At 38.8% G+C, this 16,287-nt stretch overlaps 1 protein-coding gene across 5 annotated transcripts; it reads left to right on the forward strand.

The window, feature by feature from the left end:
* The first annotated feature begins 4,548 nt into the window (after positions 1–4,548).
* On the forward strand, positions 4,549–16,087 carry epor (erythropoietin receptor). Of its 5 annotated transcripts, none has more exons than XR_003674629.1 (10): positions 4,549–4,721; positions 9,467–9,602; positions 9,676–9,842; positions 11,820–11,968; positions 12,047–12,203; positions 12,290–12,377; positions 12,446–12,533; positions 12,639–13,362; positions 14,125–14,185; positions 14,474–16,087. XR_003674629.1 is itself a non-coding variant. In XM_028455092.1 (10 exons), exons 1-9 carry the CDS (start codon positions 4,619–4,621, stop codon positions 14,147–14,149), a joined length of 1,338 nt encoding a protein of 445 aa, XP_028310893.1. In that variant the 5' UTR covers positions 4,549–4,618; the 3' UTR covers positions 14,150–14,185; positions 14,474–14,497. The 5 variants fall into 5 exon arrangements, 4 of the variants coding, with proteins under 4 accessions (XP_028310893.1, XP_028310891.1, XP_028310892.1 ...); XM_028455092.1 differs by having other exon boundaries at positions 12,639–13,063; positions 14,474–14,497; XM_028455090.1 differs by having other exon boundaries at positions 14,125–16,087.
* Positions 16,088–16,287: the final 200 nt, after the last annotated feature.

A 16,287-nucleotide genomic window follows, 5' to 3' on the forward strand; every position in this document is an offset into this window, starting at 1 on the left:
AAAGCCACTCCTCTAAACAAATGACAAACTCACACTTCATTGCATAATATTCATAGGATGTGATTCAGAGCTTTGTAGGCAGACATAAAGATTATAACCTAACAAACATGGTTTTGAACAAAGCCAAAGTTTGCATGGGGAGAATATTCAAACGACACACAAGGTTAGTAAAGCCCCGGACCTTTTGACTGTGCTACTTTGTTTCTGTTTCACATAATAGGAATTTAACTTGGTCTCCCAATTCATCGTTTTGATGAGAAATGTATGAATGGTAGCAAATGTGCTGATTTGTAACATGACGGCCACTGTTGAGGATGTGCAGGAGCATCAGCCACTGAATGTGTTGCTATTTCAACACCTCTGAGCCTCCCTAACTCTTACTCTGATGCTGCTTTCATGAGTTAAGGCCCTGAGAACACTGTGATGCACTGACTCGTCTATTCTAGTCAAACACTAAACATCTTCAGCTGACGAGGAGCTCAGTTCACTGCCTTTCATTCTTTGGGGCTCCTTTAAGACATACTGATCACTGCACATGATGACAAAACACCATGTGCAGTGGTTGTAAAAATGCCATTTTTAATAATTTGCCAACATCCAAAAGAGTCAAAAGAAGTCGGCATCTCTCCAAAGCGCTTTCAAAACAAATCGTGGAAGATGATATGAATTACTGGCAATTGCTAGGAAGACACTGGAGTTTTACTTGCTGTAATTTTCTCTGAACCGGATCAGAAAGAATCCAAAGAAGAGTTTATATTACTTCTGATTACTAAATGTCTCATTGATCCACAAAACTAAAGTTTGAGCACCAGCCGCCCTGAAAGAAGGGTTGCAGTGTGTGTGTGTGTGTGTTGGTAAACCAACTTGAAGCCTTGAGTGCAGCGCTGCAGGAGAGTGACCTTATCGTTTTCCCACTGGAACTCACATGTGATGGTTTTAGGTGAAGGCAGTGAGCTCTTACACTCATGCATCAGGTTACCTCAATGCCAAAATGTCTTCTTATTGTTGCCTCTTCAGTGTTAACAAGTTGATCTTTTCAGATTGGATTGCACATCCTAGGACTGCTTATATTTAACATCTAAAAAGTCAAAGTCAAAGTCAGCTTTATTGTCAATTCCTTTGCATGCACAAACATACAAGGGAATCGAGAAGACGTTTCTCACTTCCCACGGTGAACAGATAAAGTGCTCAGGCACAACAGAAAAGACATTCCTATACTAAAGGTAGACATACAATTTTTACAACAGATAAAACATTTACTAATACCAAATACTAAAACTAATATATAAATACAGTGTGTAGGTGGGAGTAGCAGCATGAGTTCCTATATAGTAAAAAAAAAAAAAAAAAAAAAAGAAGCAACGAATAAAATGTTGACACATTCAATAGGGGTGTCCCGATCCGATATAGATATCAGATATTGGTCTGATATCAGCCAGAAAACAAATATTGGATTTTATCGGACTGCATCTAAAATCTCAGGTACAGTATATATTATATTTTAGGGATCGACCGATATGGGTTTTTTAGGGCCAATGCCGATTTTTTTCCACCAGCCTTAGCCGATGACTGATAGACTGCCGATTTTCTTGAGCCGATACTACTTTTGCTCCCTCAATTTACATCATAATGACAATGACAATGATGACAACAAATGGTACAAGTCACAATTAAAAAAAGGAACATTTATTGTAATTAACAAAGGTGAGATAGAACGACACCAAGTAAAAAATATTTAACAAATAATATAAACGGGATGTAGAACAAGAAACATCTCATGAAATTATGAAAGAACTGTTCGTCCTTGTCCTGAAAATAGCTTTGACAAAAGTTGGCCTGACTGAAGATATATTTTATTAACAGGATTATGGAGTATAAATATATATACTGTAATTATAGTATTAAACACAAAAATAAACCATGAATAATAGTCCATTCCAACTCAACCCCAGAACATAAATTGGCAGAGGAAAATAACGTGATGTCAGATGTGCATAAAGCAACAAACTGTTCAACTTTCTGTTCTAAATTGCATTAACATTAACAAGAATAAATATTCAATCAAGTAGGAAACTGCTTCTCAAAGTGAAAAACAAATCTCAGCGCAGCACTGAGTGAGAAGCAGAGAGAGGGGGAAAGAAACACACACACCAAACCTCCAGCCAGCTCCTCGTTAAATACAGCTCCGACACAACATGTAGACCCACTGAAAAACAAACGCTGAGTTAAACAGTTAAAAGATGCTTTGAAAGTTTAAAACCTGCCTGGGATTGAAGAGCGTGCTTCACGCTCTGCTAGCGGGGGGAGGGGCTCTGCAGCCTCTGTCTCCGGTAACAGGAGGAGCCTGTAGCAGCTGCTCTGTTTATAAAGTTGATCGGCGAACGCAGCAGCGCGCCTAATTTTATAGTCTGTGAAATGAGCACTATTATAATTTCTAAAAGACTTTCTTCAGATGTAAACATTTACATTCACTGAAGATGGATACATTTGCAATGATTAAAAGTAGATAAGTAGTAAGCTGATAATAGAAATAAACTCTTAACTTTAGTTTCAACTATACTGCAGGTCAGCATTGAGGCAATCCTTTGTCTTATAATTATTAGTCAGTCTTGTAAAATTAATCAGGAGTTGATTTATTTGAAGAATCTGAAGAATGGCCTTTAGGTTCAGAAATTAAAATTGCATAAATATTATTTGGCTTTTAATAACGGCTTCAACATTTTCAATAAATATTATTTTGAAGTAGTGATTTGTTTTTTTTTTGATCATTTGGATTCTCTCCTTAAATGAATTATTTTCATTTGTAATTTAATGGTGTAAACCTTTCTGCATTGTTGGCTTGTGTGTGTCCAACTGTCTGCCTGTATCAACATCAGCTTCTGCACTCTGTTGTTGTCGTGCCAAAGTCTTTGTGGTTGGTCAGTGCTAGTGGTCAGCCCACTCCCCCCAGCAGGCCCAGGCCTGTGGTCACTGGTCAGCTATCAGTGCTGTCAGCATGTGCTGCTCAGCATAGATAGTTGGTCTATCATCAAAGTGAGCGCTCGTGGAAGCTTGTAACGTTAGACAGTTGTTGGAGGTGAAGGCTCGTTCACTCTGTTGGATTAAATAATCACAGGAACCTCAACTACTGCACATGTGTTCAAGTGCGTGTTAATGTCACAGCAGTGGCTCCTTTTTGGCTTTTACAATACTTTGTTCAGTTTCTGGCTAATGTGGTGCATTTCTGTACCAGGCAGTGGTTAACGCAGGACCATTTACATGTTGTTTTCTAATGATAGCTTTAGGAGATTCAAACATTTGCTTGTTTTTATTTAAACATTGGAAACCATGTTATAAAAAGTGTGTAATTAAAATAACGATGAATGGAAGTAGTTTAAATGTGTAGCCTGTGCCCTGTATGTTCAATAAATATATTCATTAAAATTGTAGTGTGTCTTTCATTTTTTTCATAACTTAATCCTGAAAAAGGTTATTATTCCCCGCCACAAAGTGGGAAGGGGGATATATATTAGGTTTGAGCCCCATCCATCCGAGTTAAAGGGGACAGCTTTTCTGTTTAAGATAGGATAACCAAATTCAGTGTGTGGCTTCAGGGTATCAATACCTTGATGGAGCTCGAAAATGAGAAGTGCGCAAATAGTTTTTCCGTAGTTTTTGCCCTTGTGTCATTTCATTTACTTTGTTCGAGGTATCTTCAAAGGGGACAGCTTTTCTTGCAAATCATTTCACATAGCAATCTTATATTCTGATGTGATCATATTTTCTTATGTATACATCTAAGTTCTTAGATTTAGGACAGTTACAGTATAATGACAATCATTCTGGCGGGGGGTGTTGATGACTGTCTTCTTGTTATGATTTATGTTCCTGTTTCCTGAAACTCATCAAGCTTCTTAATTGTGGTGTCAGGCACCAGTAGGCCACACATTTCCTCAGCATGTCCTTCACCTCTCCACTGCAGGGATGTGGGCATGAACCCAGAAGCTTCAGGAAGCAATGATTTATGTGTGTACTGTAACTGGATCTAACACTGGAGGCTTTGCAAAGACGCGCTGAAATACATTCAAACTGAAGGGGCGGAGCTTAGCTATTTTATCTGTGGGTTATTGCACCTCCGATAAAGCTGAGTGGAACATGGTGATAAGAAACCGTTTAAAACTCGCTCCATGTCGTGGGAGGCGATGTGGTTTCCGTTATGAGGGTTCATAATGTTAAAAGTCCTGATCCAGATCAACTTTTTTTATCCATCTGTCTATCAGTCCGTCAACCCACATCCCATCCATCTATCTATTCATCCATCCATCCATGTAACCATCCATCCATCCATGCGCGCTTTTACGCACAGATATTGTTGTTCTCCATCCCGCCCACAAACAGGACCTCCTCCAGTGTAGTAACGTGTCCATGGCTCCACCTCTCCTCTGAAAGTCCTTCAGTCAAACGTAAATACCTCGACTGTTCTTCTTCTTATCACCCACGAGCAGGCGCGTGCCCACGTTGCTTATCCACGGATGTCATCTGAACAAAACAAGAATCAGCCGCTGCTCGTCCTCCGGTGAAGCACGTGCACGCGCCCTCAGGTGCACAGACGTCTTTCTGCTCAGGTAGAGAGTGAAGGATGTCATGTGACCACCTGAGCCCACTGCTGGCACTGTTGGTGGTGATGATGACCTGCGCCACGCGATCCGTCGTTCAAGGCTCGCGGGACTTGGAGAGGAAAGGTGGGTCTGAGCTGACTTGTCCTTTATTATTGTAAGATGATCAAACTCTGGTGTGTTAAAAGTTTTATGTTTAGTTCATATGTTGAGCATAGTCATACAATACAGATCAAATATGGAACTGATCCAATTACAAAAGCTTAATTTGATTGGCGATTAATTTCTACTTTCAGTTCGGTTATAGGATATTTAAGACGCATTTTTACTTGAATATTGATGGATTCTCAGGGATCAACATCATTAAATGCGTGAAACTATCGTTAACATGGTGCGGTATTAAAAACATTAATATTTACATTAAGAATTGGAATAAACCAACAAAGATTCTCCAGACTGCGGCTATTGATCACCATTTTATTAGCACCACAGTGACGTCATGGGAATCAGCCCTTCATCAGACAGAGGCTCTGACACACCTGAATATATACAAGTGACTTAATAGGTGTCACCTGACCATAGATGGACAACAGACTTTATATATATATAGTTAGTATATAGTATATAGTTGAATACTATATTTACAAATACACAATTAGGGATGGGTGATATGGACTAAAACAATTATCCCGATAATTTCTGGTATTCATCACGATAACGATAAACATTATGATAAATAAAAAACTCATACCTGTTAAGTTTTGGATTTGAAAATAAGGGAAACTTTCTGGCGCCCACTATGAGCCGTCCCACCCGCCCAGCCAAGCTCCAGTATCCCTTATATTTTAAGATAGATGTACAATAAAATGGTGATATACGATATAAATCTAGATAATTTTATTTCAAAGGAAGTCTGAGAAGAGAATTCTGGGTTAAATTTGCTGATCCAAAATGCTGCACAGGCTCATTTATTAACAAACAGCTGATCAATATGTGCCACTTTTGGTTTTTTCTCCTGTAAGGGACAGCATGTGTGAGTGATATGTAATCTGTAAAATGGCTTGTTATGGGAAAGCTCTGAGTTTGGACTCTGTTCTGAGAAGTAAAAGCAGTGACTCTTAAAACTAGTATTTTGATACAAAATAAGCTATTATATATCATAGAAAACAACAGGGTATATTTGTGGAGCTTGTGATTGGATGATTTTTCATGGTGTCTTACGTTGTTCCTTCTGCTGTGGTAGACGTTATAATCTCAGTTATTAATCTAACAGAACGTGTAACTGTGTCACATCCTGATGGTCTTTATGAAGATAAACTCTTTGTTCCGGTTTCCAACGTATTTACACCAGAACGTGTTCATTCATCATCTCTGTTCGGAGTTTTTTCCTGATTTGTTGCTGATGTCAGCACTAATATTGCAAGAACTGCCACTCAGGTCATTTCAGGTGGACGTTCTCGCGAGGCACGTGACGGTGTTCAGTTTAGTAAGGCATCTTTTAATTATTATTACATTAAAATATGGGATATTCACGGGAAAATACTAATACGGGACGATGGCGGGAAAGAGGGGTAAAATACGGGAGTTTCCCGGCCAAAACGGGATACTTGATAGGTATGAAAAAACTATAAATAAATAAAACAATTCCCAACTTGTAAACAGGTTTCTTACAAACACAAATACATTTGAATATAACAATACTAGACACATTAAAAAAGGCTACAATATCTGCTGACTCAAATAGTTCATGAGCTGATATTTTATGGAATATATCAGTGCATGTGGATCACTCTATTAGTGATCACTCTATTAGTGATCACTCTATTAGTGATCACTCTCTTAGTGATCACTCTATTAGTGATCACTCTCTTAGTGATCACTCTATTAGTGATCACTCTCGTAGTGATCACTCTATTAGTGATCACTCTATTAGTGATCACTAATAGAGTGATCACTCTATTAGTGATCCACATGACACGAAAAGCAAAAATAACTCCATCAGTGTTTTTACTGCTGATGAATCTTGTTACATTTATCTTATGAGTTACATAAAGTTATGATTGATAAATAACTGATTTCCTATAATCAAACCAGATCAAGCTGATGATTTAATCATTCAGTATATTTAGGTGTAATAATCTCAATAGTTACATTAGTCTAATGGGACCAGCTTTGTCTGTGAACACGTGAAATATAATTAAAAAATATTGTGTTTCACAAGTTTGGACAGATGAATAGTGACATTAATATTATGCTAACATTTATTTCACACAATGTGACATGTTTAGATTTTATCTTTCCATACAAGTGTTAAATCTTACTATAAACAAATCAGTGGCTCGCTGTCTATTCCTTATATGGAGTGGTTAGCATTAGCTCTTAGCCCAGTCTGTGTGTCGGTGGGTTAGCTTAGCATAGTTAGCTTTAGTTGAGTTTCCAGTTCATAATTGTTGCTACAGGTTCCTCTGTCCCCGTGTTTGTGGAACTTTGGGTGGACATGACGGAGGAACTTGGACTGGTTCACTTTGTTGGATGGTTATCTGGTTTTAACCATGTAGTGGTCCATGATGTATCGCTGCTCAGCAGCTTCACGTAGCTGAGACGAGCACCGCCGTCTGTGTGTGTGAGAGCTGGAGGCGGGAGCGGTGGTGGTGCACACCTTACATACGCGGTCCCCAGGCCCCGCAGGCAGCCACGGTGGCTTTGCTGACGTGAACAGCGCACTGCTCCATAGAATAATAAATTGTTGACAACAAACAGGGAGAGTTTTGTCCTGTGGAACAAGGTTTTTAGGGACATTCTTGGCTAAATTGAGGGACAAATGGCCCGTGGCCCTCGCTAATTTCCGACATGGGAATTTATTGTTTATATCGTGGGATGACATTCTTATCGGTGAGAATATTTTTGACGATAAATCATAAACGATATCGCACATCCCTATACACAATATTTACACATATTTACAAACATTTACAAGTACCCCAGGGTAGGCTATTTGAAGTTGACAGACACACTGCAGTGATGGTAGAAATAAAAACCGCTACACAAACACTGTAGTATAAAAGCATGATTACAGAAAAGGTCTGAGGTCAAAATCCTCATTGAGGCCTTTCAGACTCTGTGTGTCCAAAATCATTCTTTTTAATAAGAGTTCATTAATGTTCCCACCTCTATTTGACCGTTTCATTAGTTCGATACCCAGATATCGCAATGAGCTCACATTAGGGATGTAACGATTCACTCAACTCCCGATACGATTCGATTCACGATATTGGGTTCACGATACGATTCCCTCACGATTTATTTTACAAAATGGGACTGTAGACAAATTTTTTTTTTGGGAAAAAAACTAGAAAATACTGTATTATTTTCCTTTTATTTTTCATTGTCAAAAGAATTCCTTGATAAACTATTCAAAACAATGCATTTTAACTAAAAATAAATCTTGAATGAAATAAATAAAGGAATAATACAAATGAAGAAGAAGCTTATTAATTTAAATTCTGGTTCTAAAATAAACAATGCAAAACTGCATAATAGTTCTTTTTCTTTTAAAAGTGCAACTGAAAATGTATTTGGTGCCTTAACAATTGGACTTTAAAAAAAAAAAAAACCGTGATTGCACTAATTTGTCATATTTGTTTGGACCAGCAGAGGGCGCTGGTAACACAGTGGTCGGTTGGCATGCAGATATCTTGCAGTGAAGAAGAGAAGCTATGCTAGCAGACAGAGCTAATAGAAAAACGTGACTTTTACAGATATTCAAGTAATATTACAGATATTCTTTCGGTGCTAAAGGGGTAATGAATCATTTATTAACATATTTAAGAGTAGAAGGCAGCTAGAAAGAAAGTATTAGCAGACTCCGCCCGCCGCCTACACTTGTGGATAGTGCCCTCTGCTGGTTAAAAAAAGTACTGCGATTCAATTTTCAGAAAATCGATATCAACCGTGATACCTATGAATCGATTTTTAACTGCCTTACGATTAATCGTTACATCCCTAGCTCACATTGTGATGTAGTTCTGTAAAGTGGGTTGCTCTTAGTTGTGTCTTACGATCATGATTGCGTATGTTGGACCGATGTTCTGAGATTCTGTTTTTGGGGGTCTCATGGTTTTGCCCATGTAGGCTAGGCTGCAAGGACACTGGAGCATGTTTGTGTTGCAAATGATAACTCATTTGATACCATAGGACTTTCTAGTACTTGGGTGGTTGAAGAGTTTGGTTGTGTGACGTTGCATTGAGTACAGTGTCTGCATCTGTAGTTACTGTATGGGATTTGCTGTAGAAAGTGAGGTTGAGTAAATGGAGGTAAATCAGCTCTGGCCAGCAAGTTGTTCAGATTTGGTGGTCATATATATATATATATATATATATATGCCTGTTATCATTGAGTCATGTGACCATCTATGGTCAGGTGACACCTATTAAGTCACGTGTACATACTGTATACAGGTGTGTCAGAGCCTCTTTAAACTGACATCACTGTCATTGTGGTGCCATTAAACTGGTGAGCAATTGCAGCAGCCTGTGCAGATCTTTCCTGTTTTTTCTATGTGCAGTTTTTGATCCAGGACGCTGTTTTATGCCCGGGATGTCTCCTCGCTAATTTTACATTAAGAATTGAGTGCAATGCATTACATACAGGATTTAGGATTGTATCAAACAATCTCAGGCCGTACAATGGAAAATTGAATTAAATTGATTCATGTTTATTTTAACCCAGCCCCAAATGTTGCCATGTGCAACATTTGAGTGTTTCTGATGTACACAATTTACATCCTATCAGCGACGGTACAGAATGGAATTTGGTCTGACTGTTCATCCACATTGTCCTGTCCTTACTCCCTTAAACGTCTCCTCCGCAGCATACATATTGCTGAGAGAAGAGCCTGAAAATCCCAAATGCTTTGCAGAGGGAAGGAAGGACTTTACATGCTTCTGGGAGGAAGATGAGGAAAGGTCCGGCTCAGTGGAGCAGTACTCTTTCACATACACCTATCAGTAAGTCTCAGTTACACTTACACACTCAGTATCTGATAGAAATGTAACAATCCTATTCCTTTCTTCTAAACAGAGGTGAAAAGAGCAACACATGCCCACTTAAAGTCCTCCCTGCAGCAGGCGGGAAGAGGCTGTTCATCTGCCACCTGAATCGCACCAAGATGTTTGTCCAGATGGACATCCAAGTAAGACGAGATGGAGAGCTGATCTACAACCGCAGCCTTCTCATCGAGCTGGTCTGTAAGTTACCTCTTTCTGCAAGTCCACACCTTTGAACTCTGACAATTAGAATTCACATTTTTACTTTTAGCTGTAGTGAATAGAAGGGTTGATATCAATTTGTTGGCTTCAATTATCTTAAGATATTTCAAGAGTCTTCAGCTGCTGGCCTGACTGCTTCTTCGGGCCCGGGGGCGGCTCTTGGGTTTTGCAGTGGCGGTACTTGGAAATACATTTGTCATGGATGCACTGGCCTTGGGCTGTGGGATAACACTCATACTGGGCTCAACCTTAGACACGTTGTTCCCAAATACCTGTTTTATGGAATTTCCACTCACCTCTTCCTCTGTTCACAGCCACCACCATTATTCCTAAACCACACACTGGTCACCAAACTGGCTTGACAACACAACAATAAACACAATATACACAACCACAATTTCACATCGCATCACTTAAAACTATTCCTCACCCATTCCATATCCTATCTTGTATCCCTCTTCCCTGCTAACTTCCCCACCCCCCTCCAACCCCTCACCTTGGTGTAACACTGCCCTCTCTTTTTTACATCCTCCCTTTAATAAAGTATTTCTTACCCTTCCCTAGGGAGGGCTGGTGATGGTCACAATTATGCAATGAAATAAATAAATTTATTTAATTGCAATAATAAAATATGCATTGCTGTCAAAAGATTGCACTTCTTGTAGTGTTAACCTTCGAAAGCATGTGCAGACAAGGTAAGAAAAAAAAAAAAAAAAAAAAAAAAAAAAAAAAGAGTCTTCAGCATTCACCAGTTTGTTATGGTTCGATGTCACAGCTCTTATCAGTGAAACCTGCCTAAACTCACATTTTCTGCTCTAAACTCTAAGACAAGCATCACCAATAATCTTATGAGCCCGGAAATTCCCATGCACTGAAAATAAAATAAAATAAATATTGTGTCAATCTTTTACAAATCCCAGGCTTATGTTCCTCTCTTTGTTAAATAATGCAAAGCCCAAACATATTTTCTATAATCTGTTGATCTGTTTTACCTAATGTGAAAAAACACCTCAATGTATTGCTCTACACCAGACATGGGGCACTGACGGGTCTGATTTGGTGCTGCCCCTAAAGTATATTCACAAAAGGACCCCAAAAACTAAAATACATAAAACAATAAATATCCACAATAATGACTCTAAAAACACAGAATGACTCCAAAAACACACAAAATTAGGCATGAATGAACAAAAATTACAACAAACACACAAAATGAGTTTTTTCTTTTTTTTTTTAAATGACAAAACAAAAATGACTCAATAACACAAAATTAATATAAAATACCTTTTTTCTTTTCTGTATTCATACTCAAATTGTGAATATTGAAAACATGGCCCTCAGATCAGACAATCACATTTGTGTTATAAATAATAATACATAAGATTTAATTATCACTTTTCAAAAAGCTCAAAGATGCTTTACAAAGGAGAGAGATGATACAGATACAGTTCTGTTTTTGCTATTCTTGTGTCGAGAAATAAACATTACCATTTCTGTGATATACAATACCAATGCAATCCACGACGGCATCAAATATAAAGAATGATGCAGCATTGGTTCCAGTTGATGAAGAGGATAAAAGTTGCCGAGCAGATTTACAATATGGGTTCACATAATGTGGCAGTAATAACTTTTTTAGAGTAATAATTTTAAGGGGCAGATTTTAATGGATCGATTTGCAGCCGAGTGTGAAGCGGCCAGGATGAGAATCAGCACCTCTAAATTCGAGTCCATGGTTCTCCACCTGTAAAAGGTGGAGTGCCTTCTCCGGGTTGGGTTCGGGAGGGGCTCGGAGTAGAGCCGCTGCTCCTTCGCATTGAGAAGAGCCAGATGAAGTGGCGTTCAGGTCACATACCTCCAGAAGAAGACCTCGAGGAAGACCCAGGACAGGGACTAGAGAGAATGTTTGTGCTGTATAACTCTTGAGTATTCTTGGTATTCTCTGTTTTGTTGCAGTTCTTCTCGACCCTCCTTCTAACGTGACAGTGACCAACACGGGTCAGCAGCAGCTGAACATCAGCTGGGTGCCCCCTCCTCTAAAGTACATGGATGACAGCATGATGTATGAGGTTGCCTACGCTCCAGTGGACACACATTTGGATCAGGTACGATGGTTATATCTGTAGCAGGAAAGTTTAGAAACAATGAGCAGACAGCTTTGATTACAGAGAATCACTTTCCAGGTCATAGAGGCACACGCCTCCTCGCAGGTGATTCTGAGAGGCTTGCAGACGAATACAAAGTACAAGGTTCAAGTGCGTGTGAAGCTGGATGGGATCAGCTATAATGGCTATTGGAGTGCCTGGAGTGATCCTGTATTCATGGAAACTCTGCCTGCAGGTACATACGAACATCCCAAACGCTTTCACTAGCATCATCATTTTATCTGGAGCCAAATGATTCAAATATGAATGTTCCTCCTACAGAACTCGATCTGCTCATTCTGTCTTTGGCTCTTATCGTCTTCTTCATCATCCTTCTGCTGGCTCTAGCTTTGCTCTTGTCCCATCAAAGGTTAGTGAACATAAAACTCTAATGTGGAGATGAGCAGTAAAAAATAACCTGTTTCTGTTTGTTTGCAGGTTTCTAATGAAGAAAATTTGGCCCATGATACCAACACCAGAGAGTAAATTTCAAGGTCTTTTTACTGTTTACGGTGGAGACTTTAAGGTAAGACTTAGTTCTGTGACATTTCCTTTGAAAGAAAGAATCTTAGGTGACACACAACATTGTAAAGACACTCCTCCCAACTAATCGTCTTGTGTTTTGGGACAGGAGTGGTTGGGGCAGACCAGTGGAGAACTGTGGTTGACTTCAGCGTTTATCCACTCAGAAGAATGCCCTTCATCCCTGGAAGTCCTGTCAGAACTCAGCCTCTCCCCAACCATGGTCTCCCCGCCTTTGCCACCAGAGACCTCTCTAGCCAAAAGGAGTAAGGTTGATGCAGCACAGGAAGGACTTCAAGAGATGGATTCACTAACAGATGACTGGCTGATGGAGCGCCTACGGGCTTTCCACCAGCACCAAGCTCCCAGTTCACAGTCATCCTTGCTGGAGTCTCAGGACGCCTACGTCATGCTCAGTGGCAACAAACAGAATAAGGACGACCACCTTGATGACAGCCTTGAGGAGGCCTTACCCCGTGAGGAGCTCTTTGTGTCGAAGAATACAGCACGGAGTGAATCCCGCTCCGAACTGGGGTCAGTGCAGCAAAGCTTTGAGTCAAGTCGCCTTTCCTCCCAGTCCAGCTTTGAGTATTCAAATCAGTCCTGGATCCACAAAGGTCCTTGCTACGCCTACATGGCAGTGGCAGACTCTGGCGTCTCTATGGACTACAGCACCATGAGCAGGATTGACGACATCGGGAAGGGTTTTTTTTACGCCAATGATTACAAGAATGAGATCCATGCACATCGAAGGCCTTTACTAGTGAGGCAGTACCCTGTCCACGATGACGACTGAGAGCTGAGCCTGAAGGTCAAAAACTACTTCCTGAAGAGTATGTGGATAATCAACAAGGCTAACAGTTACAAAACAATCCGTTGACTCATACCAGTGTATAAGGCCTCTGATTATTCATGATCGCAGAAAATACGGAATTCACTTTCTGAAATGGAAATACTATTATTATTTTTGAAATTACTTTCATTTAGTCTTTTTTTAACATAATCATCGAAATGACAATGACACTGAATATACCCTCACACTCACATATTGTCTTGATAAACGAGTGGTCAGAGGCAGAAATGTCACTTCTTGTGCAAAATCTGATGTAGTATGACGAGATATGACAGGCTTCCTCTTCTGAAATGGAAAATTAAACCCTCACCGACATGTTTCGGGACAATATCAAACATTTTTTTGCCGTGAAGCAGGTGGTCAACTAGCTTTAGCAAATGTAGCAAACAGCTAGATATCAAATCTCGAAAATGGCTAGATATCAAATCTTTGCATGATCTAAGCTTGTGCTTGTTTTGCCGCATTCCTGCTGTACATGAAATTAATGATAATAGTAATAATAGTAATAAGTAATAGTATTAAGCATGTTTGACACGATTTTGGGAAGTTTATTAGCCTGTACTGACATTGGATTTGGGAAAGCTGATGAAACAGAAACAAAATGCAAATGTTTAAACTGATGCGAAGATGACAAAGAAATGCATAACTCTGAAATGGAATCAGGGAAATTTTGAAATGTTAAATCCACATCTTTACAAGTGTGAGATTTATAAAAGAAGCTTTTATTCTTCCAACCTTTCAGCTGCATCAGTAGAAGGAACCAGTGACACTGTGCCCCACAGATTGGATCAGGAACATTTGAGGTATTTATATTTAAGGAGTGTAAAGAGTTTTTGTATTCCAAGCCTAAGCAATAGAAGACCAAGAGGGCAAAGACTCTCGCTGAGCTTCTGTCAGTCAGTAACGGTGCTTCAAATTCCAACAAAATCCAAAGAAAATATAAGTTTGTTTAGTTTAGTACCAGACATAGGGATGGCACATTAATTCATTTGTGATATTTAAAAAAAACAACTTGTAAAAACGAATAGATATTGGGGGGAGGGGAAGTACTTAGGACGTTTACTAAAACAGCAATGTATATTTCTCCACAGGCCATTTCACACCAAAACCAAAGCACCATGGACACCTGTTAGATGTTCTTAACTGGTGGGTCGTGACCCAAAAGTGGGTTGCAACCGAGATATTTTTTAAAGTTCCTATGGTTTCATGTAATTAATCTTTTTTTAAGTATCTGGATAAAATTACTAAAAAATAAATAAATACATTTTCTCTTCAAAAACCAACAGAAATATATTCCAAAGCCACTTGTGACGACGAGTGATATTTTACTACAAGTATTATATCTTACTGCACCATATCTTTTATGTAACTGTTTAGTGGTTGTTGTTTTTTAATTGATTTGGCATCAGAAGCCAAGTGTTGCTGAGATCTTCATAAAAAAATATAAAAAAAGATTAAACAAACTACTCTGTCAGCCTTGGAGTGAACTTGATTCCACTGCCCTATAGAATCTGAGTTTAACTGTATTTGTATATATTATGTTTTCGTTGTGTGGCAAGTATTTTTGTGACCATCTCCCAAATAAATTATGTAAAAGAAAAAAACCTCAAAAACAAAATGAAGTAACGGCTACTGTAGGCTGTGCAGGACAGTTTAAATAAAATATTTCTATGATGGTGACTGTAGTTTTTTCCTGTTAAGACACGTCACCGTTGACACATAGAAACATTAGAAGAGGTTTTTTTTTAATTACAGAAAATGGATTGTAATAGATTAACTCACATTTATAAAGCTTTGCAATTCTATGTGGTATTGGTTTATTATTTACAAAGTGTTAATCAGTAGGTAGATATGGCCTCATAGTTCAGCGTAGAACAGACTAATTGTTTCAGTGTGTGCGATATTTTATGTATATATACTAAATTTATATTACTATGCCTTTATAGCTCTTCTTAACTATCGCTTTTTTAAATATTGTTTTGATGTCTTCATATACATGTAACTGTGATATTTTCTATGGAATTTTATTTTTCACACATGAATTGAAGGGTGAAACTACAATGTGTTTTTTCATACCTTTTTTTTGTAAAATCTAAAACAAACCTGAGTTAAGACGTGCCTTTATGTTTTACTCTAAGCAAGGAGTTGACAGAAACTTTTATCTTAGTGAGTCGATGTGGTTGACCCCATTGCTGGGTATGATGCAGTCTGCTAAAATTTGTGATTTTACCGCTTTATGTATGGTGGAACAGACACAGCTGTCAGTAATTACTGTGATTGCTGGCTAGGAATGTGCGATATTTTATTGTTTATGATTTATCGTCAAAAACAATCTCACCGGTAAGAATTTGTCATCCCACGATATAAACGATAAATTCCCATGTCGGAAATTAGCGAGGGCCATTTGTCCCTCAATTTAACCAAGAATGCCCCAAAAAAACCTTGTTCCACGGGCTAAAACTGTTTTTATACTACCAAAATAATACTTAGTATTCTCTGGAGCGGAACGTTGTTTACGGAAGCTCTGACGTGCACCGCCACCGGCCCCTTCACACCGCTGTCTGTCTGTGTGTGAGGCGCTCGTCTCAGCTACCTGAAGCTGCCGAGCTGCGATACATCATAGGCCACTACTTTGTTACAACCAGATAAACATCCAACAAAGGGAACAAATTCAAGTTCCTTCATTAGATCCACCCAAAGTTCCACTGCTTGCTTGCTTTTCATGTGCTTTTTTTTTTTTAGAAAATAATTTTATTTCAAATGAGGAAATGAATGAATTACATACAATAACACTAATAGAGTGACCCACATGCATAAATATATTCCATGAAATATCAGCTCATGAAGTCAGATATTGTAGGCTTTTTAAATGTGTCTAATGTTGATGTATTCAGATTTATTTGTT

This window comes from Gouania willdenowi, chromosome 8 (genome assembly GCF_900634775.1).
Source record: "Gouania willdenowi chromosome 8, fGouWil2.1, whole genome shotgun sequence".
NCBI lineage: Eukaryota > Metazoa > Chordata > Actinopteri > Blenniiformes > Gobiesocidae > Gouania > Gouania willdenowi.